Source organism: Perna viridis, chromosome 1 (genome assembly GCF_037379345.1).
Source record: "Perna viridis isolate PV_CMFRI_1.1 ecotype Kerala chromosome 1, ASM3737934v1, whole genome shotgun sequence".
Lineage (NCBI taxonomy): Eukaryota > Metazoa > Mollusca > Bivalvia > Mytilida > Mytilidae > Perna > Perna viridis.
Genome location: NC_142445.1, coordinates 31000956 through 31028499, shown reverse-complemented (window position 1 = coordinate 31028499; position 27544 = coordinate 31000956). Strand labels below are relative to the sequence as shown.

Here is a 27544-nt window from a genome sequence, read left to right as displayed (position 1 = left end):
ATTTCAAAATTCTTCAAAATGTCCAATTCTTTCAAATTGTATGAGTGTAAACACTTTAAAGTTCCAAAAAAGTCTAAAATTTCTGTATAAACTTTTTAAAATGTCAATATATATAGGTAATCTGTATCATACACGTACCGGTGTCTAGATCTGCAACCAAATTGAATTCAGTCCAAATTATTTAAAGTCAGGGGCGTAGCAAGTACGGCAGGCAATAATTTTTGTTGGTACTGTATGCTATTCATAAAAGTCGGGTAAAAAATGTACAAATCAAGTTTAAACATAGGAAGGCTTCCTTCCCGTATGGATACTACACCTTTTTTCGTAATCACGTACATGTACTGTATGTAATTCAATCAGAAAAGTATTCTCGAGCTAATGACTGTCAGAATCTGTCAGGAACTCTTCTAATCCACGTATCTGTTCTACTTAGAACACTTCATGACTGGAGGGTTTCAGGACCCATGACAAATTATGACAGAGCTTGTCCGAAGTCCTAACAGACCCTGGCAAGGTGTGGCGTAGGTCAGGACAGTTTCTGACAGTTTAGAACTGTTCTATGACAGTGAATCCTGACAGGATCGAAGAGAGGTTAGAAGTGATCGCAACTGTAGTTTAAACTACTTAATATATTCCTATATTTGCCCAAACTGAGTTCAATTATACAACCGCCATGTTCATTCTAATTTGGTGACTTGAAATATGAATTATTTTCTTCTTTTTCTACATGCAATAGTTAAAGAATAACAGTTTTTACAGGCATATAATACTCTGTTCAAGTTAAACACTCAAACATCCTCGTAATTTTTCACAGGAATAACACAAGCAGGTTACAAAACATGGTATCGGTATTAAAACATAAACATTAAATGTACGTCTGTATCCCGATAAAACTTTAATAATTAAAAACAAAAGTTTTACAAAAAAGTTGTGTACTTCAACTTTGAATTTTACAACAGTACAAACAGAACTTTGAAAACGAATTGACTCATTTTCTGTTAAATGGATTTCCTTTAACATACATACATTGTATACATGTACATGTATACTCCGATAAATATAGTAGCATTTATCATATAGTAGCATTTGCTACTCCCTATTAGTTGAAAATGTTAAATTTTCAGTGAGCTAGCCTTCAATAAATATACGTAATTTTAAAACAAGACGCAACGCATGTGATAAAAATGACCATAAATGAAACATTTCAGTCACAACCCTATTACAAGTCAAGATACATCTTAAGATATTACATACTAATGTTTCACCTGGTCCAGGTAAGTAAATACCTTTAATCTATATTATATATGATAAGTATTTAAACACAGAGATTTTACATCTGGTCGTATGCATAATGTCGTTTCCTTATGTTACAACGTAGTCATTGTTTTGGGTAATTAGATAGATTACTGACACTGCGTTAACATTCCCACATTCAGCTTCCTCGCATCTGGCAACCTCGTTATTATTTCTCCGTGACGCGCAATAAAGTTTTATTTATACATCGTGTATTGTTAATTTTGCGATATACACAAGGGTGTAAGTAAACTTTACAAATAGTACTATTCATGTAAACAAGTGTCTCTTAACGTTGAGGACTCTGTGGTATGTATTATGATTGTTGATTGTCATGTTATTTCATAGGAGTTAAAAACCCAATACATTTTTTGATTAGTTGAGAGTTGTCAATTTCATCGGACTTTCTAATTGAAATGGACAACGGGCGTCAGCGTGCTCATTCTGCGTCGTCTTTAAAATCACTCCATGTATATGGACCATCGTCAAAATGGACGAAGCACCAGGCAAGGAGTACCCCGGAACTACGCATGTATATGCAACAATCAATGTTAAGCGGACTAAATACAACAGTACCTCAGAGTTTGGTACCACAGGACTTGGGACGAGCACACAAGCCGAAACCAAAACAAGGGACTACTAAATGTTGTGCGAACTTTTGTAAATCTTGTTGTTCATTGAGGCTATTTCTAGTTTTTAGCCAGTTAGTAATTGGAGCTACAATAACAGCAGTTTCATTCTATTTATTTTTCTATACGACCAACTCTTTGAAGATCAGGGATACGCCATTTTGGGCGGGTATACCGGTAAGTGATTATGATTCACTTAAATAATGATAAATTTATGACACATGTAGTAATACTATGTAGGCTACAGGTATTTAACAATGAAGAAACCGAAATTGCTTAATTTTGTAATATACTTATATGTTATCATGGTTATGTTTAAATTAATTTGCTTCATTTTTTTCCAATTTCGAATTTCACGTTCTGTCTCAAAGATGATTGTTTATTTGTTCTATAAGAAAAACAAACCGTATAAAACGAACAAAGTGTTGCTTACAATTATTCATAAATTTTATCTATTCACTTTTATTTTGAAATACATGTACATGATAATATAGTTAAGTTTACATTATATGTCCACATATGACATAATCGAATTTCTTGAAGCCATAAATCTTGTGTAAATTTGTTTGAAAAGCCAGATCATTTCTCACTCGTCACATTTTTACAAACAACCCTGGCGTGTGAAAAAAAAATCTAAAATTACAACATACTATAATTCTTGGTATGCAAACAAGTGTTTTTCTATCAACAGCGACGTGACTGGCATCTGTTACCGGAGCTTACAATACAGCAGTTAATGTTTCACTTTCGCTAGAAAATTCTAAAACAGATAAGCTCTTTTAAGATAGAGGTTATCATTAAATTGAACTGTGGAGAATTAAGTAGATTGTGTTATATCAATATGTTTTCTTTTGATTGTAAACTGAAAGATAAGACACCAATTAAGATATCTTAGAGTAAAAGAATAGCTATTACTGTTTTACATGTGCTTCAAGCTGTGAGCTTTATATTAAACAGAAATTCTCCGTTTCTGTCGTCTTGAAGTACTTCATTGAAATATCTCTTGTCAGTTTCTTGTCTACCGTTTTGTAAACTTGATAGCCAAATCAAAGAAAACTTTTTTTTTATAAAACACATGCATGCACGTATTTCTATTATTTTTTCATTCTGTTTACTTCAATGATGTGTTTTTGAAACTGGCGGTGGATACATCTCAACATTCAAGATTTAAACACCCAAAAGAATAGACATTACGTACACATTCCGCATACAACGTATAATTCATATATAAAGTGAATAAACTTAAATGAATTATACTAGACAAAGTATAAGATTTAAACAAACTATGCTAACTATGCTTGCTGTATTTACAATCATGTAATGTCATACATGACTGTATGCACACCATTTACGTATAGTGCATGTAGCTAGGGTTATCGGGGCAGTCTTTCTAGATACAACTGTCCTGCAAATATGAAATTTTGTAGATTAAGATGATGTAGCTGTGCAACTTCACGTATCAATTGAACACTTATCATTAATGTAGACATGATTTCTTAATCTTCGTCGTTCCATCAATCTTTTTTTTCAATATCCCGAATTTTTAATAATCACTAAAATACATTGCTGTGATCTACAAGCATAACTTTTGTTTTATTTATAAATACTATATACTAGCTAGCATTGATGTACAAATGATGTTTTACAATGTAACTGTTTACTTTTTACTGTGACCACAGAAATATTCAAACTTCAAACTTAAAACTTCAAGTTAAAACAATATGTTTCCTGGCTTAAAAAATAATCTATTTTTTATAAATTATGTGATGCAGTATTAAAGTTAAAGACATGAATAGTGTGTTAAATAAACAACTGGATTTAACACGTAAAAATGCTCGACCGGGCCTCGATCGCATTTCCCTGATTCCAAGCCTTGTCGGTTACATATCAGTTGTGCACAAAGTCAGTATTATAGTACATGTAACGAACATATGCCTGGTATTGTTTGTCAAGTCTTTAACTCTGCATTTTTTTCTGCTTCGATGAAGCCGGCGTGTGCGATCTTTGGAGAACTCTAGTGCAAAGGGTAAAAATGTTTAACCTGAATTAACCGTTTAGCTATAATTCATCTGCTTGGCAGGTCGAGTGGGTAGAACGTACACAAGTATATATGAATGAACATTGTACAAAAGATAATTATGTATTAGAAATCTGTAGTACAATAATATTTCTTAAATGAAAAAAAAAAAACTTGCTAATGAAAATTACTGTTCTAAAGTCAACTATAATAAAAAAGCAAAGTACTGAAGTACTAACAAAAAAATAATCAAATTATATCAACGAGGTCTTTAAAACTTCAAATTTGTAAACAAACACTTTCAAAGTGAAGCAACTAACGTAGTACTTTGAAACAATATGTACATACCGGATAATAATTTGAAAATAAAAATTGTTGAATGAATGCTAAGTTGCTACTGTGCTGTCGCTACAGAAACTGTTTGTATTCTGTAACTTGGCTTATAAATTCATTCATTTTTTACTCACTTCATGAATTGTCATTAAATATCTCGATCAATCTTGTGGTGAAGTTTTATCTTTTTTTTTTACCACAACTCATTTTCTTTTTCAGCTTTTCCTTGCAGGATGCTTCGGTGTATATGTGTGTGCCAACGATTATGAAAATTATATCGGAAGTTCAAAACATTTTGCTATTAAGGTGAACTATGTTTATCATATAAAATATTAAATGAAGTGTATGTTACCACCAAATTGGCCATTAATAGTCACCTAGTGTTCTGTTGTAATCTTTCGAAGCGTTTTATTGAATGTACCAGAACACTAATGATTACTAAATGCTGGGCCTAAATGAGCTGTCGGCTATTGTTCTCAACTTTAAAAAATTCTGTGGCTATTCACAATTTTGCTTATGAAGCAAGCTTCTCAAGCTTTCGTATTTACACACGTACTTAGTCTAGTACTGCAAGAAACAGTTACAGAAATTATGTTTGGCACTGTGATGAATGGACTTTCTTTAACATACATACATTGTATACATGTACATGTATACTCTGATAAATATCTTCTAAGAATAAGTTGCATTATGTTCCTTCATTCATATCCAACGTACTTATTCAAATGCATATACTTATTTAATAGATACATGTACCATGTATGTACAGGTATACGGAGAACAGCAAAAAAGAAAAAAAAAACTGAAAATATATTACCACTGCAAAGGAAAACAATTAGTCTAAGATCTATCTCAGGTTTACATAATTATACTCAATTGTCATAACACATTCCTAATCGGAACTACTCGGCCATTTCCGCTACACTAAAAAAAACCTCGGATGCAGAATGGAGAATTTCTTCTTGAAAAATTTGCCGGTATTGTAGTCATACGCGACTCAAAGTAGTTTTATCCACCAGGTGGCACTAGAAAATTTTGTTAGATATCACTAGAAATAAAGAACAATAACTCTGAAGAATGTTGGCGCGAAACTAGGAGCTTAAAAAGTAGGCCGTAGCTATTCGTCCGTGGCGTCCGGGCGGACGAATAGCAATAATATCAATTTGTCCGTCCAAATCACGAGAACCGTGCTGGCAGACGCACAGATGTTATTTCTATCATATAATTATTATTTGTCCTTTCACACGTACATTTGTACAAATAGTAAAAAAAAACCAGTTCAAGTAGATGCTGGAATTAGCTAATTAAAATTTTCAGCCTGTATACTCCTAGGTTTTTCTTTTGTGTTACTAGAAAGGCTGAGGAGTTCCGATTGAACACATTTCTCTAAATTCAAGTTCTCTTTCTGTTTTTTTTTCAGGGATGTTGTTTTCTTCTTACAGCAGTGTGCATATTTCTTTGTCTGATTGCAAGCACATTTCCGGTGATACATGTTGTTAAAATGCATGAATTCCAGTACTGCAAACTCACAGATGACGACTGTTTTTGTTACGAAACAGCAGACGACACTTCGAGTCCGCATGCTTACAGAGGTCTTGGGAACTGTGACATACTTTTTTGTTTAGTGAAGATATGTTTTCTTGTTGAGAGTGGACTTTGCGTCTTAGGCAGCGGGTTTTCTTTCTGGTTTGCGATTATATTGTGGAACTCTAAATATGGAGGTATTTACTCAGGAATTCGATATTCATTGAGTTCAAACAGTAATGGTGACCTTGTTTAAATGGAGAGTAATATTAGTCTTTTCATTTTTCTACGGTTTTCATGATTGTGTGATCGAGAGATTCATTGTATTTAAACTTGTGACACGCATTCGTATTTACCTTTTCTGAATCATCGTAGAAATAAGATGCAGATTTGGTCATTTCGTGAAATTAGTAGAGATGTGACCGAAGTTTCAGTGTTTTACAAGATTTCAAGATCCGCAACTACACAATAATGATTCTAATATGATTGTACAATAGTGCACAGTAGTGGACTACATTATAGTAATCCTTTATATACGTAATTAACTTATCTTGTATTTTACCGAAATAATCAGACTCGGGTGAATTATTTACTTTATTAGGAGAACGACCATCTTGTTTTTAATAGAATTCATCAAATTCCGTTTTTATTTCACTTTAATTAACGGCACTGACTAGTCTTCTATTTCTATATTGAATTGAATATGTAAAAAATATTACTATATGATACTTCAATTTCATAAGTAACGCGCTTTCTGATTGGATAAAAAATTGTGTCCGTCATCTCATAGACCAAATTTTGTAATAATAGCTGTGACGTCACCAACCTTTTTTAAAGCCTAGCTGACCGAGTGGTCTAGGGCGCAGGACTTAGTGCAGGCGGTGTTGCCATAGATGTCACAGCGGTACGAGTTCGAGTCCCGCGGAGGGAACGACCAAAAATTTGCATCGCAAATTTGACAGTTCTAACATCGTTGGGAATTTTTCAGACCTTTCTATACGTTTATATATCTTCCCTGTATCAATTTGATCCCATGGAGCAGTGTGGCGAATAGAGTCGTCACATTCTGAGACGTTTATATATATATATATATATATATATATATATATATATATATATATATATATATATATATATATATATTTGCCGTGTATGATGTTATTTCTTTAACCTTCTTCTAACCTTTAACCATCCCCTTGTGATGGATTTAACCGAAATTCTATACATGTTTTAAATCACCTTGGCCGAAGGTTCCAGTAAGCTTATGTAATCACTTTACATCCGTCACCCGTAAACTTTTCAAAATATTTTGAAAAAAATTGCTCGACTTCTTTAAAAAAAAACCCTTGACCAATTTTAACCAAACTTGACAGAAATGAAGCACACAAGAGCCTTTACAAAAGATCCACTTTTGGTTCCTCTTGATTACTGATTAAACAAGGAGGACGCAGAGGCCATTTAAGCTTTATGAATTAAATGATATGACCACATCATTTTAGTTTCTCCAGGTGAGCGATTCAGGGTCTGTAGAACCTGTATTTTTTATTAAAAAAATTGCCGAAACAACTCTCAGAATATATCCAGTTTGCTAAAATACATGTACTAGTATTGTAGTTTTCCGAATAATTATGATTATGCAATGCAAAGATTTAAAAAAGGCCTAAATTACGTGTACATTGTACATAGAAAATAGTACTGAAGTAATATGGTTCCTAAGACGGCCGCGTTCGTTACATTAACATATATTTTATGACTGTTCTTTTGCCATATAAAAATTGTGTAAAATTATTTATATTTTTATTCACATAATTGTTTAATTTTATAATGTCAAATAAAGAGATGTTATATTGGCATGTAATTGTTAATGTTTTACGTGTACATCTAAAATCCTGACTTGTACCTCCCTCTCCACGAGTAAAACAATATGTGTGTCTGCCCATTTAGTAACCCTTCATTGTCATCGCTTCGAAAGGAGGTGCCTTTTTGGTATTTGTATATATATGTGTATTTAACTGCATGTGACGAATGGTAAGCCAACGAATACATATTTGAGAAAGACAATAGAAAATAGATGATACCAAAATACACACCAAAGCAACCTAGAATGTATTAGCATTGAATAATTGAAATACTGTTGTTAGGCAATATACATGTAAATCATGGATAGTAATTATATCCACTGGCACTTGTGGACATCCCTTTTTACGCCACTTAGATCATTGGTAACAACTGATTGTTTTGTGTTAATAATTAGCCGTTTCAACATAATTAAGTTCTATTCTGTATAAATGTTGGAGCTATCACAAATTCAATTTGGTTTACATGTCAGTTTGATCAAATTTAAGATTTATCCGGTGGAAAGAAATTAACAAGGTATGTATACTAGTTATATCTGTATATTAAAATTTATCCAAGTCTAAACAACATATAATTAGCAGTTAATCCAATTGATCGATTGAAAAAGGGGTATCCATAAGTACCTGCCGGATAAAACCATTGATTGTGATGTTTGTGTTAAAACTCGACATGATCTTAATAAAAATGTCCACTTATAGACAACCTCAAACCAAGTTGGATTGAATCACGGCAGAGCTCCAGATAAGAATTGGTCAAATGAGTGAAATTACCCTTCATTTCTAAATTATATTGGGTGAAACATATTTTGTTTAGTAAACTATCCCTCCTTCAAGATATGATATGAATTGAGTAATTGATTAGTATGCAGTTCAAACAACTTGAACTAGGTTTTTCATGTTAAGACTTATGAAGCACATTGAAATGCAATAAAATGTTGAGTTTTAAGGAACAAACACAATAAGTAGAGCTCCTATCAAATATATTGTTATTATTTGTCCTTTATAAGAAATAGCTTATTTGAACAAAAATTGCACCCTTCAACTTTTTCTAAATTGGGTTTCCATTTTTTGCCGTTGGGTTTTAGGACTCTTTTGATGACTGAACAACAGGGTTTTTGCCCATTTTAATTGGGTAATTACTCAATTACTCCCCTTATCTGGAGCTCTGCGGATTCCTCGTTATATTTTGCTAGCAGTAGAAAACGAGGACTTTACAAATCTAGCTAACCCTATTTAGACATTAAGCATAAGTTATCAGTTGATAGGGATATTCTAACCTATTTATTATTGAATTTTTCAGGGATATTCAGGCAGTGTAAAGAGAACATTGATCTAACCGAATTATCCACATATATGATATAGGAGTTAAACAACGTTTAAGAATTATAATTCAACTTCTTTGGCACTGTCATGAAAAGCAGAACAACTTGATGTAAACGGATGCACACGTAAAAATAAAGTTACTGGCAAAATACCTACTGCGAATTGTTACCTGTATGACGTATTACATAACTTGAAAAATAAATAAGAAAAATGAAAACACTTGTTCCTTAATTTAATACACAAAAAACAACATTGAGTATACAAAGAAATAACGTATGTATAAACGAACAATGACAGTTTATGAAAGTCTATAGAATAGCATGATCAGCACTATTGATATGTCGATTGATCAGCAGTGTTCGAAAAGAAAAGGTTTTAAGCTGCAATAGCGGTCTGGAATGATCTGGTGGTCTTCCCTTCAGAGAGGCAGCTTACAGGAACTAGGGGGTGGTCTGATTTCATTAGGTAGTTCTACAAATAAACAAACACTTATATCAAGTACATGTACGCGTAAATCGGTCTGTTTAACCATAGTGGGGATGGTAAAGAGCAGAATTAATATGTATACAGAAGCTTAGATATTTTTTCACCTAAATGTACTTAAATTGAAGATACATGTAAATTCATGCAGAAAATAGTATTAAGTAGCAATCTTTATAAAAGTCAGACAGAAGGTGATTCATGCATGTCAAAAACCTGCCAAATTCACTTTTAGTTCTCATCTCAGTCAGACCACATAACTAGTTCTTGGTATTTCATTTGGTTGTTGCACTTTTGAGAAAAAAATGTAGATTGCGTATGAAACTGGCACTTTCCAGGAGTTATCATTCTTGATTTGGTTTAAGTGGGAGATGGACATGTGGTTTTTCTCAACAGTTCAAAAAGTATAAAAATACAGCATATGTAGACAAAAAAAACCCATTTTTGGTGGGTTTTCGAACACCTTGAATCACCTCTTCTGTATATACCAAGTGTCGGAATTTTATTTGGACTGGTAGTTAATAACTTCTCAATGTAAAATAAACTGTAATCAGTAATCACTAGCCTTTTGTGGTTCACATTGTGTATACTGCTTAGAATATTTGCAGAAAAATAAATATTTTAAATTTGAAAAAAAAAGTTGAAAAAACGGACTGACGAACACGATGAAACTATATATTAAAACTTTCATTCAACGGAAGCAGATAAAGATTTTTTTGTGTGTGCAACATAACAATTTTTCACCTTTCGAAACAATAGTGATCCAAGATTTCTGGTTCGGTGCGCCATTAAGATTAAAGGGCGAATGAATCGAGGCAAGTAAGGTTTCAGGGAGTAAATTAGTGAAAAGTGAAGTCTTAGATATCATGCGTTCCCCCAATTTTACAGGGGATGTAAGCCGGGTCTGGCCCGTATGGATATGTGTCAGATTCCAGTAGGTTGCCTAGTGGATGTGTTGCTTACATGTACGGGTTAAAGCAAACTTACGTCAAGTCTTAAATACTTTTAGAAATGTTTGTAAATCGTTTTTTCAACAATAAGCATTTGTCATCCATTTTATGTAAGTTGTTGAAATTGTAAGACTGAATAAATGTAGCTAACTTTATCATTGACCAACTCATAGTTGCGAAAGGAAAGTCATGCCACTCGACCAAGACACGTCACTGGAGCATATATAATCATAGTCACCACTTTATCTGTTTCGGACATGCACCTAGCTACTAAGCGCCAGCGGAAAAGTAAGACTTAAGAAGTTCATATCATGAATGTGGTAGGACGTAATCGCCGATTTAACACACTTGAGATATGCGCAATTAATTACATGTACCAAATGTAAGATATTGCGCATGACACAACTTGCGTATCACAGAGACCACGTTTATACTTACATGGGCATATGTCATTGCATTTTTGCGTTCAGCGTATGTTGTTGCACTTCCTATCCATACGAACAATTCTTTCTGAGTATCCAAAATAAACACGTCCTAAAACAGAAGACAAATCTGTACGTCAAACAGGTAACAATTTAAAGCAAAATGATATCTGGAAGAATGGAAAAAGGTTTACCTTGAAAACAGTATTTTTTTTTAATCGCATAATTGTTATTGAACACTTGACATGTATCAGCTACATGATTATCACCTAATAAAAAAAAACAAAAACAAAACAAAAACAAAACAAAAAAACCAAAAAAAAAAAAAAACCAAAAAAAAAAAAAAAACAAAAAACAACGCGATTTTTAAACAACTACATGTAGTTAATACCTCTGATTTGAAATCTCCATTTTCGATTTTTCCAGTCTTCTCAAGAGTCATCTGCATCTTTCCAGTAGCATCTGATAACCTAAAAAATCAATACCCTTTTCTCAAAAATGTATAAATCGAGGACATGAGAAAAAAAGACACAAACAACACGTAAAGAAACAACAAAAAATTAGCAACAAACAACGTTAACGTAAAATCTATTTTAACCAGACATTTACTCAGGTGCTTCGGAAAGGTAAGCCAAAATAAAAATAATAAAAACGTGTTGCTAAGCAGAAGTTCCATATCCGATGAATGGGGAAGAACATTTTTGACAGGTTTCATATACTACAAATAGCTCAACAAGGTTATGGTAACGATACTAGCGATTATTGTATAGTCTATATACAAAACCAAATCCTGTTTTCCAGTAGATTTTTTAAAATTTGGTTTACATAATACATGTAGTTACATCTCTACCAAATGCACAGGCATGTCGTTGTGTTGTAAATAAACAGGACATGTTAACCTTGTACCGATGCACATTTTGACGGTTCAAGATGTTTTGTTCAGTAGAATTTTAAAAAAGTACATAGACTTAACGCGCGCTGTTCGTACTTGACTAATGTTTCAAAATAGCGGCGTAATCGACCGGTAAAAATGCGATAAAACTAATTAACCTGTAGTAAGCTATCGAACTATGAATTATTCTCAAAGAATATGGGTGTAGAAATATATTTAGCTGGATAAATGTCAAAATAAAGCGCCGTAGTCATATATATACATCCTAAAAGTGTTGAAATCTGCAATTGTTCAGCTGTCCCAGGTAACATTTTTAGTCGCATGAATAATTTTAAAATGACATAGAAAATTTGTTTTTTTATAATAAAACGAAAATTTTTCTTTTTAAAATGGCAAATATCCACGTTTTTTAATGTTGTTTTATTTTGACGTCATGGTGACCTCATTCCCCAGCAACTGTTCAGAAATACCAAGGACAAAACTGTCCCACAAAACACAACAGAACTAGTACACCAAGTCAAACAAAGAAAAGGAGTATCATATATGGACAGAGGTACATTCTTTTTACATTTAAGTATTATTATTTTACTCAAAATCATAAATTTCAACATATTTTAACAGAGTTTTACGAAATAAGGCAACATTTTATTGAGTCAAAATAACACACATGCTCTTTTTCGCATTACGGCAATTTATGCAAAGTTCACGTCTTATTTTTATAATAGTGCTACATTCCGTTTTCCAACAACAAATGTTTTCTAAATGTTATTTTTCTCAGCTTTTTATGAAGTCCTAGACTTTTAATTTCTGATTCTTATTACTCTTACAACAGCATATTTTACAAATCTTAAAAAAAACGCCATAAAAATCACGTTTTCAATAACGGTAAAAGCGACGTTCCGTAAGTGTGGTTGGCGATTTTTTCGCATGAGTTAAGGATTTTATTCAAAACAACAATTAAAATGCGATATTGTCGTATATTTTAAGAAAAAATCACCGGTGCGGTTTCGAAAATGTCATTCTTATAGTAAAAAACACACATCTAGATTAACCATTAAATTAAATACATGTATAAATGTATGTTGCTGAAAGTTTTTGATTATAAAATATTCGCAAATAGGCCTATAAATACCTTTTTTTATTTTTACCATCACAGTTTTCCTGGTGATAACGTGAATACACGGGTTCGGTGAAAAAAACTATCATGAGAAAGGAAGGACATGGGGAAATGTTATATTAAATACACAGCACATCAACCATGGCAGGAACATTTTTTTTGTGTTTCCTTTCCATGAAAACTTTCAACAGGAGAGAATCAAACAAAAATATTACTGAATGAGGCACCGACACAAATATTTTAAATATGTCTTTAGAAAAAGAAAGGACATGGGAATATGTCACAAATACAAAACACACTTACAATTTAATGTTAATTTATTTCAAGAGGATTACTAATAATAGTATTGCCCTCTTGTTTATTTCTTTATAAAAGCAATTTTATAATTTATAATACATTATAAACATCAAACTGAGTTCTTCAAAGCTATTCTAGATTGCATGGAGCGGTTGATCATTAGTCACAGAAAGTTGTGATTTTTTTGGTGGTTATTTATGAGACAACTTTTTATCAAAGAAAAACAGCGTCCACATTTCCTCTGATTTTCCCCAAAAATGTCGTAACGTTGTATTACCACTGTAGGTACGAACAGCGCGCGAAACGTCATACAATCTAGACAAAATAAATACAAAATAACGAAAAATCTTATATTGAAATTTGAAAGAGACGGAATCGCATTTTTAAGGTACGGCAGGTTTTGTCTCGAAAATTTTAACAAGCTTTCATTTAGTGTAATCAAATCCAAAAAAATTAAAAAGTAAAAATGTGTAGCATTTATATAGTGTACATTGCAACAAGACTTGTAAGTGCATGTGTACTTGTTCATGACAAACGATAAACTTAACAATAAATAGATTTAAAAAATCTACAAAAAATACACACGTGATTTTTTTAAACCTCTCCAAAAACTAGAACTGGAGTTAATTAACTTTAAATCAAATTGCAATGAACTACTGAAAATAACTGCATTATTCTTTCAGCAGAGCCTCATGTCTATGATAGTTTACAGTTGAAGGTTACCAGACATTGACTTCACGTATTTTGAATTTGGCAACATCCCCCGAATTATGGATCTATAATATCAAAGGTTTCACAAAACAATACATTACTACCGTTCTAACGCTGCGAGGAGAGATATTAAGTTTACCATCATCGTAATCTTTATATGAAAAGCATGCTGTAGAATTCGGGACACTCCCATCACAGTACGTGGATGAAAGAGCCCATTAATTACAGTACAATTATGAGCGCCGTACCTGCAAGCACTTTTTTTAATGTTTCGAATTAAGGATATTAAGTTTCATGAAAATTAAGATCTTTGTCGACTGTATCTTTATTAAATTAATGTTTTTTTTCAATTGTTTCTTACCTGAACAGTTCTTTCTCTGTTTTAGTAGATTCAAAATCTGAGCTTTCATCGAAATCGTCCTCATCACTCTGGTCCAACTGAGTGTAAAACTCATCCTGTTCAAGTAGTAATACTTAAATGGTAGTCCTAACTAACTGCTGGTTATTTGTACATTATTTAGCGTTGTATGTGTATGGACACGTTTCAGAGCCAGAGCATGTATATATACATATAGCAAAATACGGAATAGTAGTACAATACCGAAAACAGAATTGCATTCTTTTTTGCCAATTAAGGACTAATATGGGTTCATACAGCTACTTTTTTCTTTCGTCATTATTTGTTAATATTACTATTTTTCATCGTTCGTCTATCGTGCGTTTGGTGAGCGTTTAGCGAGCGTTTAGGTATCGTGCGTGCGGAAAAACTAAACGTCTCAAGGAGACTGTCATATTTTTTTTATGAAAAAAAAGGGAAAGTTACTTATCACAATATCAACGCAATTGCCACGCTACGGTAGGTCCATCGGAACGTAGACATTTGCCATTTGTTGGAAATGTTTTGTTAATTTCGTGCAAAATTTGAGGAGTGCCTGGCCCCCCTATAACAATTTTTTGCATTAGACCTGACCCTTTATAAATTTCTGAATCCGCTCCTAGTTTCCATCCACTTTGAATCATTAAACATCAATACTTCCCCTATGTTGTACCTTTCAAAGTACGAACATTAACTTCATGGGTCTACACCAAGATTGTCTCCCTTTTACCACAGTCGTTCGCTATTTTTCAGGTTATTTAATACGTTCGTAGGCGAATGCCAATATTTTTATCAAATGATATAAAAGGTCAGATAGTCGAGGGGTTAATTCAAGAGAAATTAATGTATTTGTTATATATTGAGTACTAACAGAATCTGGTGTGGTTTCCTCCTCCAAAGTTTCGGTTTCTGTTTTCTTTCCCCTTCTCTCGTCTTTCAAACTGTTTACATATTGCAACCCCTACAGGAAGAATAACATTTAAATGCACATTTTTAATAAAAATGTTGATGTCAATATTTGCATTCGTCCAATTAGTATGGGGACACTCAGTCTACTATTCATAAAGAAACATTGACATGAATCTACATTCAATTTGTACATGCATCATAATGGTTCGATGCTTAACGATATTTTAAAAAACTAATTACTTGTGTACACATGAATTGTCGCTATATGGTCGATAGTCTAGGTGACTTATCGAACAGAAATTTTTAATCGCTCAACATTGAAACGTGATGTACATTATAAATTTTAATAAAAGTTTGAAAAAGTCAAAATAGATTATCAAGGAAATATTGACACGAAATTGAAACAAACAGAATCTGTCACCGTGTGGTAAAGTTCATGATTCAATGCACTCTGTGGGGTAAATTTCAGACATTTCATTCCTGTGGACATCTAAAAAGCCTTAAGTGGGGTACATGTATATGGCATAGTCAAGATAAAGTTGGTCATTTTAGGGTAAACTTGCTGTCAATGTGAACATTGATTTTAGAGTAATTGCTTCAATGGGCCCGTTTTGAAACGCTATAGAGATCTATTTGCCACTCCTCATGGATTCTTAAGAACCATTATTGGACGAGGGTTCACACAGAAACGTAAAAATGTCAATAAAAAGAACATAAAAATTACCACAGTACCACAGTACTAACCTTGAATTTTTCATCCTTATTGCTACCTTTCCCGAGCCATAAGTATATTTTGACACCCATATCAAGTATGTAAACGTCCGTTGAGTCTAAGCTACTCCTCTTTCTTGCGATCTAAAAAAGACAATGTTTTTAACATAATCGCAAACCACAAAGTCTGCAAAAGTAAATCAAACAAAGTGAAGACCAAAATAACATATTTTTATATTTTTTAGTTTTAAGTAGCAGTCTTTGTAAGAATCATGCAAATTATGTAATATGTGATACACACCAAAAAGGCTACACATATTCATTTTTGTTATTTGGTTGTTTTATGGGTCTACATGATGAAATGCAAAACCATTCATTCCAAACTGTCTGTTCTTAGGAGATAATTCACACCGAATATTCAATAGTTTTATTGTATTTCAGTGTAACTAACTGAATTATTTATAACTTACATGTAATCATTCGTAACAAAAAATCTCAAATTTGTAGAGAACAAATCGAAAATAATAGCAATGTAAACAAAATACAATAGTACCTGTTTGACCTCAACCCCGCTTTTGTCACCATGGAAATGGAAAAGTCTTGGTGTGTATTCCTCTGGTTTAACGTGTCTGAAACCAGAATCTGCGCCGCCATGAAGATATCTGAAAAATCATAGTCAGGAGTTATAAGAAGGATTGTCATTCATTGAAAGTTTTTTTCAGTTTTCGATTGATGTGTGCCCAAGATAAATCGCACATAAAGACCCAACATTTTGCTGAAGGTACATACAAAAACCTAAATCATTCTCCAAAATAATAGGCTGTCAAATGTTTAACAGCAAAACTTTGTAATGGGGACAGACGGACGGGTAGCAATACACATTATTTCACAGAGAACAAAAAGAAAGGGCATATATTACTTGTTGCATCACTACACACTGAATACATGTAACTACATGTAAGCAAAATTTTCAGTTCTTACGTGATGGTCTTGAAGTAAGACTTGAACAGCTCTGATTCATGCCCCTGAACCTCTCTATGCTGAATGGGGACATCATCCAAATAAGTATCCAACTCTACAGTTTTGTATGCAGCAGTGCCGTATTCATCCTGAAGCAAAATATGAAACTAGAAAAAAACTGTAAGCAATGCTCACTATGACACTAACTTTATACCACCAACTCCCCCTTTTGATAACATGCACCTTGATTAGAATCAAAATCTTGAATGGTTGGTGTCCAATGGGAATATGCAATAAAGATTCTGAAAAAGTTCCACTAAAGAGTGTGAAGAGTAACGGTTACGTGTAAGAAATGGCTGCAATAAAGTCCCCATATTGATAAATGACAAAGTCAATGTTATGCAATTGGAAACCATAGTTAGAGGAGTAACGAATGAGAGTTTCGAACGGAGGTAGATTTTCGTCTTTATGAATAGTTTCACTTCATTTATTTTGGGGCCTTTTACAGCTTGTTTTATGGCATGGATTCTGCCCATCACTGAAGACCGTGTGTGATCTGTAGAAGTTTAATATTCGTTGCTTAGCTTTTGGTGGATGACTGTCTCATTAGCAATCATACCACATATCCCATTTTTATATTCCTTATACGTACTTACAGGCACTTTAATGTGTCATTTCAGTGTATAAACACATCTACGTATGCACCTTCGCATCAAAACGACTGTCAAGCGTGAGACGTTAAATATATAACAAACTGTAACAATGTACAACTTGTCAACTTGGTTTTAAAGGAAATGACTTTGGAAAAATACAATGAATTTAACAGATTTTTATAGGAGTATTTGTAATTCAGTGAAAGACGTGAATGCTGTAATTACTATAAATACGCATACATGTATATCCGACCCTATTGGGTTACACAAACATTGTTTCACAATTTCACCTGCTCACTGAAAACCACTCAATGACAGTCATGCTCGTGTAAACCAAATGCGTTTTTGCGTTTTAATAATTGTGGTTTTACGACATATGGCAAATGTTTCATGCATTTCAGAACGTTTGATCAATTGAACAGACCATGTTTGTTACTATTCTGATAATCTAAGCCGACATTTTATTGTACATGGTCACACAATTTGGACACGTTCTTTAAATTTGACTTTGGGTCGTGCTTGGCGGAGAAGCAGTGACTACATTTACCAAGTGTGACTCGGTAAGACAAGTAGCAACAAAATTACCGAATTCAAAATAAAAAAAATCACAAATCGGAGGAAAATATAAAATGTACAAGCACTGGCAAAGTAAATGAAAATAGCCACATACATTGTACTATAAGTCCCAGATTTTGAACAGGCATTTCAAAGTGAACCGGTAGTAAAAAGGGCCCAAACCCACGACCTCCCTCACTCCAAGCGAGCATGCTACCAAGAAACCACTGAGACGGTTTTTATGAGAACATACATGTATGTACTTTTAGTTAGTTCACGATTTGAAGTGATACAATGCATCCCTTAAATAGAAATCGTTTACCTTTTTTGTTCAGCTTTGTCTCTACTAACAGAACGATCAACCAAAATGAATATTTTATTTCCCAAATTTATTATTTATTAAGATAAAAATGGGGGAAAAGGTATGAAAACAAACAATACAGTTACTGTACACTTTATACAGTCTTCTATTTCAAGGTCTACAATGCTGTTGACCTCGAAAAAACATGGCAATGACCAAATATTTACCCCTACAATGGCTGAAGGACAAAACTGCTGACTGTGTCATAATTTATATTAAATGAGTATGATGAAATATTTCCGTGACTGTCTTACCAGGGTTCAAGTTTTTTTTTTTTATCTGATTTACCTGTGTACTGTATTTTCCTATCCAGAAATGAACATCATATAACAGTTGGTCCCCTCCTGCTTCTTTGTAAGTCTGAAGTATAAAAATTTCCGAACTAAATTTTTTTTTTCACAGACTAAGGTTGTATTAAACATGAACTTTTTTTTATGTTTCATTAGTGGCAGGGGTGGATCCAGATATTTCGAAAAAAAGGTCAAGAGAAAAATGAGTTACTCTATTATGTTTGAATTTTGCATGGAACTGGATTCACCAAAAGTTTCAAAAAGAGGGGTTCGATCCCCCGGAACACCACTGGATCTGCCACTAGTGCTATAGCAGATTACTATAAACTTATTTTCAAATTAAATTAGACTAAGTTAAGCAATATTCCTGTAGCTTCCATGGTATTTTCAGATATAGAAAACCAATATAATCACCGATAATTACTAATGACATCTACAGATTTCAATCAATGTTTTTTTTAAAATGCTTACAAAGGGCCATAATACATATTTTTAATTTTAAAAGACTATTAAGTAATAAAATGGTAAAGAGATCAGAAACACTTGTCTTACATTGAGTATGATGTATGAGTCGCCATCATAGAATTTGCCATAATCTTCATCAGGCCATGAAACCACTTTGAATTTCTACAAAAGAAACGATTCTTTAAAATCTCTAAAAATGATATAAAATGACACAAATATAGAATCAGTAGCAAAAATAACTATTATATAGATAGCATTGTTTTATCGAATGCTCCCAGTGTAATAAATTTCGATAATTCAAAATGTGAAATAAATTCGGTAATTCAACTTTCGGAATTCCTCCCACCAGAATGTTGCAACTTTGATATCAATTCACCAATCACAGAATTAAAATTTCATGTTGAAAATATCGATAAAAAATTATGAAGAAAATATATATTATATATTATAAATAGGATAATCAATTGGCTGTCGAGCCTAAGCAAAACGCTTGAAGATTTAACTCGTGCGAGGAACCAGTTCCGCACACTCGTTAAATATAGGTGTTCTTCGGCACATGTGATAATATTTTGATTATTCACTCTTTCCAATGAATTATTCTAATGTTATTATTCTTTACACAGAACTGAATAGACATAGGATAAATATTTGTCTTACACAGACGCCATTCAAGGCTTAACCTAAAATAAACAAAAACAAAAAAAAACAAAAACAAAAAACAAAAAACAAAAAAAAAACAGGAATATTCAAGTTTCAATTCATATTAAATGCAAACACTGTCAATAAGAGCCAACTCATGGTGAAGAAAAAAAACCATCGAACATGCGACGCCCCTTCAATCTTCATTCTGTACACCATGTAACCAGATGTATCAACCACAACCAAGAACGATATTTCTTACAAATTGTAAATTTCATACATAATCCATATAATTGTAGCTCATAACGACAAACTAAGCCTGGTTATGTTGTATGCAAGTGTTTTTTTACAGGCGCGTAGCTGAGGCCAAATTGAAGTGTAGGCAAAATTACGGCAGGGGGTCTGGGGCCGCTTAAGGTTCCCAGCAGGTCCAGGGCGGAGCTCTGATAGGGAGTCCAGGGGGGCTTCGCCACGAAGCTCCGCGGAGATAGCGTTTTAGAGCATTATTTATGCCTCTCCTGGATGTATTTTATCTCAAAAAAAAAAAAAAAAAAAATTGGCAAAATTAAGTGCAGGCAAAAGCTTTTTAAGTGCAGGCAAAAGCTAAAAGCCTAACGGCAGCTACGCGCCTGTCTGAATAAGAAATATAAGTGAATTTCATGTTTTAAAGACTGGTATTTAACAAACAATCTGTGAAACTATGTAAATTTGGATATTGACGTTTTGACCATGACAGGAAACTGGTTTAATTTAAGGATTAAAAACATGACTTGACACAAATTCAATAACATCAAATGATATTTGGATCATAGATTTAAATGATTATTTTTGATATGGATTGTTTTACTGATTTCAAATATCAGTATAAATTCTACAAATAATGATGCTACTATATTTTCAGGAAAGCTCGAGTTGACCCCTTCCATATTTTTCTCCTTTCCTATGAAATTAATAAGTTCAGGTTAGAATTGGGCTTCTGAAGTTACATTGATAAAATTGTAACTTGTGGGAGTACATCCGGGCCGTTTAAAAATAATGAACATAAAATATAAATATTTTCCCTTAACCACATATCTTAATCAATGTCGAAGCCAAACTTGTGCTTACACATCAATTTAGAACAATAATTAAAACAAAAAGATCCCTTCAATTTCCATTTAACTACATTCCAAAAGTTTCTTTTTACAAAAGAGCTGTAGTGACATTACTTCTTTCCCACTTCCCGATTGGTGCGAGACCCTTCCAAGTTCCACTTGACATTTTTTCATTACAAAGTTGACATTTCCCAGTTCTAACTTGTAACTGAAAAATACCAACTAGGAAATTAGAAATGTCAAGTTGGAACTGCGAAATGTCAACTTGGATCTGCGAAATGACAACTTGAGAGTGAGAAATGTCAAGTTGGAACTGAAAAATGTAATGTGGCAATCGGAAACTGAGAAAGAAGTCATGGAATTACCGATCTTTCGTAGTTTCCAGCCAAAAATAAGCTTACATCACTACTTTTTCATGATCCTTAGGTTGAATTACATGTATACTTGACTTACTTACCACAATACGCCATATCTGTATTCCTGGTTTCTCACCGGCTTTTTTCCATGCTGGTTCGTGCTGGGCAGACTCCTCTGGAAAAAAAACAGTTCAGTGTGTATTTTATAATCAAAAGGACAAGAGACATCTTCTAAAAAAAAAGCAAACAAACAAACATGCGAAAATGACATTGCAAACTAATACACACAATCCACAACTACTTCCGGATGAGACTGACACAAATAAACATATTGTTTGAAACAAAAATTATAATTATCGTGAATAAACAAAGACATTATACAAAATTTGCAGCACTACAATATGACATTTGTACATGTACATGTATATACAAAAATAATACATATATAATATATTTATAATAATTCCACCCCATTTCTCGATGTAGGTTGGTGTTTTTCGTCCATATTTTATTTGTCTTTCTTGTTTATGTGTACTAGAATGTGATATCCCATTTTTATTTGCACATTGGTATTGCTCGTTTTTCTTCGGAAATAAGTGGTTTTAAACATACACAGTTTTCCAGAAATTATGGATGTGTAAGATCGAACCAATTACACAGAAAACAGTATTAGCAAGTGACAGCTGCAAAACGTAGCTCTAACTATTTTTTTGTATTATCTTAACGTTAGATCGCAAAATCAAAAAAAAAAAAGATCAAGAGCTACGATTTCGCAGCTAAGTAAGTGAATGATACAAATCTAAACAACCATAAATTCTGAAAAAGAAGTGTTTAATCCTTATATAATTCAAATCCAATTTGTCTGAAAAGGAATTGTGTTTTTTTTGTATATTGACACCCGAAATTGATATTGCAAATACTAGCATTTAACCGACAACGTGACATGGTTGTCAGTTTCAATATTCCAAGTAAATACGGGCTATTGATAACCATATTCTTTCAAAATTGTTGCTTTGCACAAAATATGCCGAAAATAAATGGAATAAAGCAAATAATACGTATCAAGTCTTTATTAGGCTCTGTCTTGTCGAAGCAATGGTAGACATGTTATTTACGATACGTACATGGAATTTACAGTGTTGTGAAAACTGTCATCGCAGAGGTTGTAAAAGGTGAACAACCAATCACAATGCACGAAAATGCATATGGTGATTAGATTGGAATTATTGTAAAATATCGATATGTTTACTTTTCTTGTTCCCCATTAAATGTGTATAGGTCACACCAGAAAAACCAGACACTTTACATTTGTACTTGGAAATATGAGAGCTCGTTACATATACTTTTAAACGTAGTTTATCTTTTTCAGATAATATTATCCTTGAATGTTTTAACAGCTTAAAAATGTCAGCGTTATCTGTTTCAAATACCAGTGAGTATCATATAACCTAATTTGTCGGATAAAAGTAAAAATATTTACAAAGTCATGTACATGTCATTGATTATGATCCTTTCGAATCAAAACCTAAACAAAACAATGAGTATGTATTCACAACCTGCAATATGGCCATATTTTTCTATTTCATAAATATATTAATTATGCATGTATGTATGAAGTGAAGACCCTTTTGCTCGTGAAAAGACGTTTAAATTTCTTCTAAAAGCGGATTACGCAGAATATGTGTTATGTGAATCACTTCCTCGTCTTTTTACTCTATACAGAAAAAGCTTACCTAAATGAAATTCTCCAAAAATAAAAGTTTTTTTTTCTCTCTGAACAATGAGTTTGCACTCTTTTACAATAGCGCATTAATGCATCGACATTTGATAATCACATATGACCAGGGGCAGATATGGATATTTAAAAGTAACACCTCCAAAATGAAGTTTCAGGAAGCTCTTAAATAGATGTATAAACGAGAAATCTTCTATTTTTCACAGTTTTTAATTGTGTGGCGCCTTGTTTCCTTTATCTCCAGTTTTCATGTGAATTTTTTTATTACATTTGTCGGTTCGCTACATTGTATATACAGATAGTCTCTGTGTCATGTGTTCACGTTTAGGCCATGTTTTAAATTGGGATTTGACGTATTTGAATCATCCCATTGCTGACGATTTGGCATTCATTTACCGATATTAATATGATACCAATCCTGACAAAGATAGTATTGGAAGAGCACCAGGTCCTTGCCCGCCTCAAGCCAGTTGCCGGTCTTTGGTAGATAAAAATGTGTCCACATATGTTCCCCAGGATACAATACAGAGTACAATGTCCTGTATGTTATCACACATACGTTTCTATCGTGTTAGCTTGTAATATATTAAAGGATTATAGGTTAATATACACTTACTTTTAACCTGTCTCTCAGTGTCTGAGCCAAATAAAGCTAAGTTGGAATCTTTCCAGTCGTACTGTTTAGGTTTTATAAGGCCAGCTGTAAAGTTAGAAATAAAAAGTTCTGAATAGTATTGTTATATGATAAATGGGAGTCAGTAAATGCGTAAAATGAAATGCATTTATAAATCTATTATCCTTGAACTAGCAAAACCGTCATGACCCTAAAATTAGAATATGGTACATGTACATGTACAAGGCGATCAACCAACAATTATAATAGTTTAAAATTGACAACTCATGCATGTTTTATCATAATGTATAAAGTAGCAGCCGTAAAGTCTTGTAGTATATTAAGCAAACTTTCTCCCAAAAGAAGCGTATGCTATCGATGTAGTATTGTTCATATCATGTACATGCATGTTCGGGATCTGCGTGTTTCAAAATATGTGCAACATTATATTTCCCATGCTGACATGTAAAAGAATGTACAGGTATAACACTGACGCATTCCAGAGGAATATGTGTTTTCATGCAGTTAAAAAAAAACATGAATCGTTTCGATCCCATTTTCTAAACAAAACTGAGATTCTGAAGTTTCCACAAAAAAGGGAAAATAACTAAAGTTATCTGTACGTACCCATTTATGCTCTTGTCGATGTATCAAATAATGACAACTGAAAAATAACAAGCGGATATTTAATTACCTGGATTTTGTCACCGTGTATCACAATATCCTTCCTGTATTTAAGTTGTTCATGATGAAGTAAATACACACAAAGGATGATTTACTTCTAAGTTATCAATTGAAATAAAATAAACGTCATCACAGCTAGTTCTAAGAAACATTTGTTTGCTGTCCCGCACCTCATATCTAATATTGTACATTTTTATATCTAAATCATTGTATTCTAAAGGTGGAATTTTAATGTCGTTTATTGTCTTATAAGTAACATGCATATCTACTTAGTTTCATTTCGTACCCGGAATAAGTAACTATGTCTAGTAGAATCAAATGTTATCGAAATTTAAGTGATTATTACTATCACAATATAAGAAAGAACGCAATTCATAAGTTTATCACTATAATATACGAGTTACAGGTACCGTTTGTACGATCAAACATAGTACTGTTAGTGAAACAAATCCATCGCAAACCTATGAAAAATTGCTCTCATCTTTTAACCCCTACTTTGACAAATTATTTTGACTCCGTGTTATGGGGACATTTCAAACTCACCCAATAAATTGGCTAAACCGTGAAATAGGCTCATTCGTAAGGGGTGTAATTTTTATAGTAATGATATTGTTGTCCAATCGTAAGCATAAGAGGGGAGGGCACCTATATGATTTCTTTTTTATCTATTGCTTTTAATTGTACTTTGTTCTGCGTTCTGAGATTCGTTTTTCTGGCTTTGACTTTCAACTTTTGAAATCTTTTTCTTCGACTTCAGTTTAGAAGTAAAAATTTAAATGGCAAACATGCTAATATATCATTCCCCTAACACCGACATTATTATCACGGTCGACTTATACAACAACCCAACAACTTACCAAGTATGCTTCGTGACAACGAATATTGATTATTAATTTTAGAAGAAGTTACCATCAATAAAAGTAAACAATAATCTATGAACTGCTGCACAGCAAACAAAAAGAAAAAAAAACAACCTTAAAATAGAATCAGAACATGCGTCTAACTTACTTACAATCAAAGAACCTACCGATGTCACTAGTTCGTTGGTACTCTTGCTAATGAAATAACTAGAAATACCGGTTTGTTTATAAAGTATTCCTGTGATTCAAGCTTATCAATATCCGTTCCCGGGTATTTCGAAAATGTCAATTATAATTTGTAATGCTAATATAACGTGTACAGGTAAATCATTACCTGTGAAAAGGTCCAAGTTATTAATCTTTTAAACGTACCACAACAATCTTTGTTTTTATAAAGATAAAACTAACGAATGAGTGTATGGGTTGAAGACAGAATTTTTATAACATGCTGTCGTCTTTCTGTTCAAGACGAAACACATAATTTGTAGTATGTAATACCACAGCTCTATTATGAAAGTGTTTAAGTGTTTATAAATTGGAAAATTTTATTGTGTATTTAATATTTTATTTACATATGCACCACAAGTACATGTACCAAGAATATAATTAAATTAATAAAATGTAACACAATGGAAAGATGAACATGCTAATTCATCTTTATATTTTAAGGGCATAACGAATTAATCTTTCTATAAATAGATTAAAAAAAGAGATTCATTTTACAAACCTTATATTCGGTAAAACCAGGCACACTTGTTTAAATAACTTCCTCATTGATTAGATCGCGTAAACATGTGTTATGTTTCATTTTACTGTGTGACCGACAATTGCAATATGGTGCATTGTATATGAATTTGAAAAAAAAACTACACAGACCTTTCTGTTCAAAGCGTGGGAACGATTTCGACATAACCAATATTTAGTCTTAATAAAACACAAGCGGTTTTTTTTTTTTGGAAAGGGGGAGGGGAGGGGTGTTGGCCAATCTAACGCTCGGAAAAGTTGGGTGATAGTATTAAAACCAGATATCACCAGAAAGAACCCTCTATGGCCCATCAGCCCCCCTTTTGGAATTTCCGGATCCGCCATTGAATGTATTCGGGTACTGTAAAAGCTACACCAGTGATTACATATAATTGGAAATGATGCACATTATTAATAGATATTTACTAGACCCAAAAAAGTCTCTTCTATTTTAAGTTGACAAAAAAATAGAACTCGATTGCTGTTTTTAGTGAACCATAATCACATCTGTGGTTCTTCAACAAAAAGAACTGTGTTTGTGTTCCGAATGCATTTCCACATATTTTACAAATATTGTTGGATAATAAAAAGCATCATCACACTCCGTTCAAACATGTCTAACATTCCTTTCTACATTTTCACTGACTTTCCTGCAACCATGACAGTCTTTTGTTACCAAATCTGCGGGACAATACAAAGAATTGACAAGGCTATTGGGACATTTAAACTGACCAGTTGCTATTGTAAGAGTTGATGAATACGTAGCCACTCACCCATGACAATTTACCTGGTCTGGTGTAAGACAGACAATACTGGCTATGTTTCACATCATATGGAATTTTCTCAGCTTGTGAATATTACTCACAATGAGTTTTTTTGTTTAATTTAATGGGTTTTTCTTTTTACATAATTTTTATTTGTACTTGCTTGTTTTTTTGTACATGCTAACACAGGAAAAGTACTAATGAGGAAAACTATTGGTTGTGAATATTGTTTATATTAAAAAAGCTTTAAACCCGCAGGTCCCCAAGTGGATAGCAAATATAAAATGGCAAATTAAAGTAAATGGTAACACTTTCATGGAATGAACAATAACTTGAAGTTACAATGTTATGCTACTATTTATTTGAATTGTCCCATCTCAAAGCTGAATCCATTGAATACTGTTGTTTAAATATATGCATTGATATATACTCCTTCAAAGTATCTACTTTGTTTGGATTGTTATAAATTTCTTGCACATGTTTTCATATTATTTAAAACATACATGTACAACAAGTATATATAGTTCTGATGAAATATAATGCACTTCAGCATAATTCCAATAAAATCATTTTTCACATAAAACACTCAAATCATAGCACTTAATCCAGAACAACAATTACAATGAAAATAAAACTAAGAAATATTCTCCATATAATTCCAGTTACATGCATATCATTGCACGTAATCCCAAGTTGTACTTCCAATGAAAACAAAACAAAACAAAACAATTAATTAATCCAAATCTTTAATTTAAAAATAACCATTGCACTAGATCCCAAACTACATTTTACGGTAATGAAAATCATTACACATTACAGTGACTTTTCTACGACCATGACAATCTTTTGTTACCAATCTGGTTAACAATTCAATGGATTGACAAAGCTATTGGGACATTTAAACTGACCAGTTGGTATTGTAACAGCTAAT

The 27544-nt window shown here is 32.8% G+C and overlaps 2 protein-coding genes across 4 annotated transcripts; one reads left to right on the top strand and one right to left on the bottom strand.

The window, feature by feature from the left end:
* The first annotated feature begins 1325 nt into the window (after positions 1–1325).
* On the top strand, positions 1326–9346 carry LOC148628345 (sarcospan-like). Its single transcript, XM_088586070.1, has 4 exons — positions 1326–2099; positions 4492–4578; positions 5693–5993; positions 8953–9346. The coding sequence occupies exons 1-4, from the start codon at positions 1710–1712 to the stop codon at positions 9012–9014; spliced, it is 840 nt and encodes a 279-aa protein (XP_088442196.1). The 5' UTR covers positions 1326–1709; the 3' UTR covers positions 9015–9346.
* Positions 9191–25937, bottom strand: LOC148628344 (gelsolin-like protein 1). 3 transcript variants are annotated; one of them, XM_088586069.1, is made up of 14 exons: positions 25833–25937; positions 24189–24225; positions 23565–23648; positions 21315–21388; positions 19212–19286; positions 18658–18729; positions 16822–16949; positions 16394–16502; positions 15874–15984; positions 15092–15181; positions 14206–14300; positions 11219–11297; positions 10844–10939; positions 9191–9446 (listed from the first exon to the last, which is right to left on the bottom strand). In XM_088586069.1, the coding sequence occupies exons 2-14, from the start codon at positions 24190–24192 to the stop codon at positions 9351–9353; spliced, it is 1113 nt and encodes a 370-aa protein (XP_088442195.1). In that variant the 5' UTR covers positions 24193–24225; positions 25833–25937; the 3' UTR covers positions 9191–9350. The 3 variants fall into 3 exon arrangements, with proteins under 3 accessions (XP_088442195.1, XP_088442193.1, XP_088442194.1); XM_088586067.1 differs by lacking the exon at positions 25833–25937 and adding an exon at positions 25258–25432; XM_088586068.1 differs by lacking the exon at positions 25833–25937 and adding an exon at positions 25273–25432.
* Positions 25938–27544: the final 1607 nt, after the last annotated feature.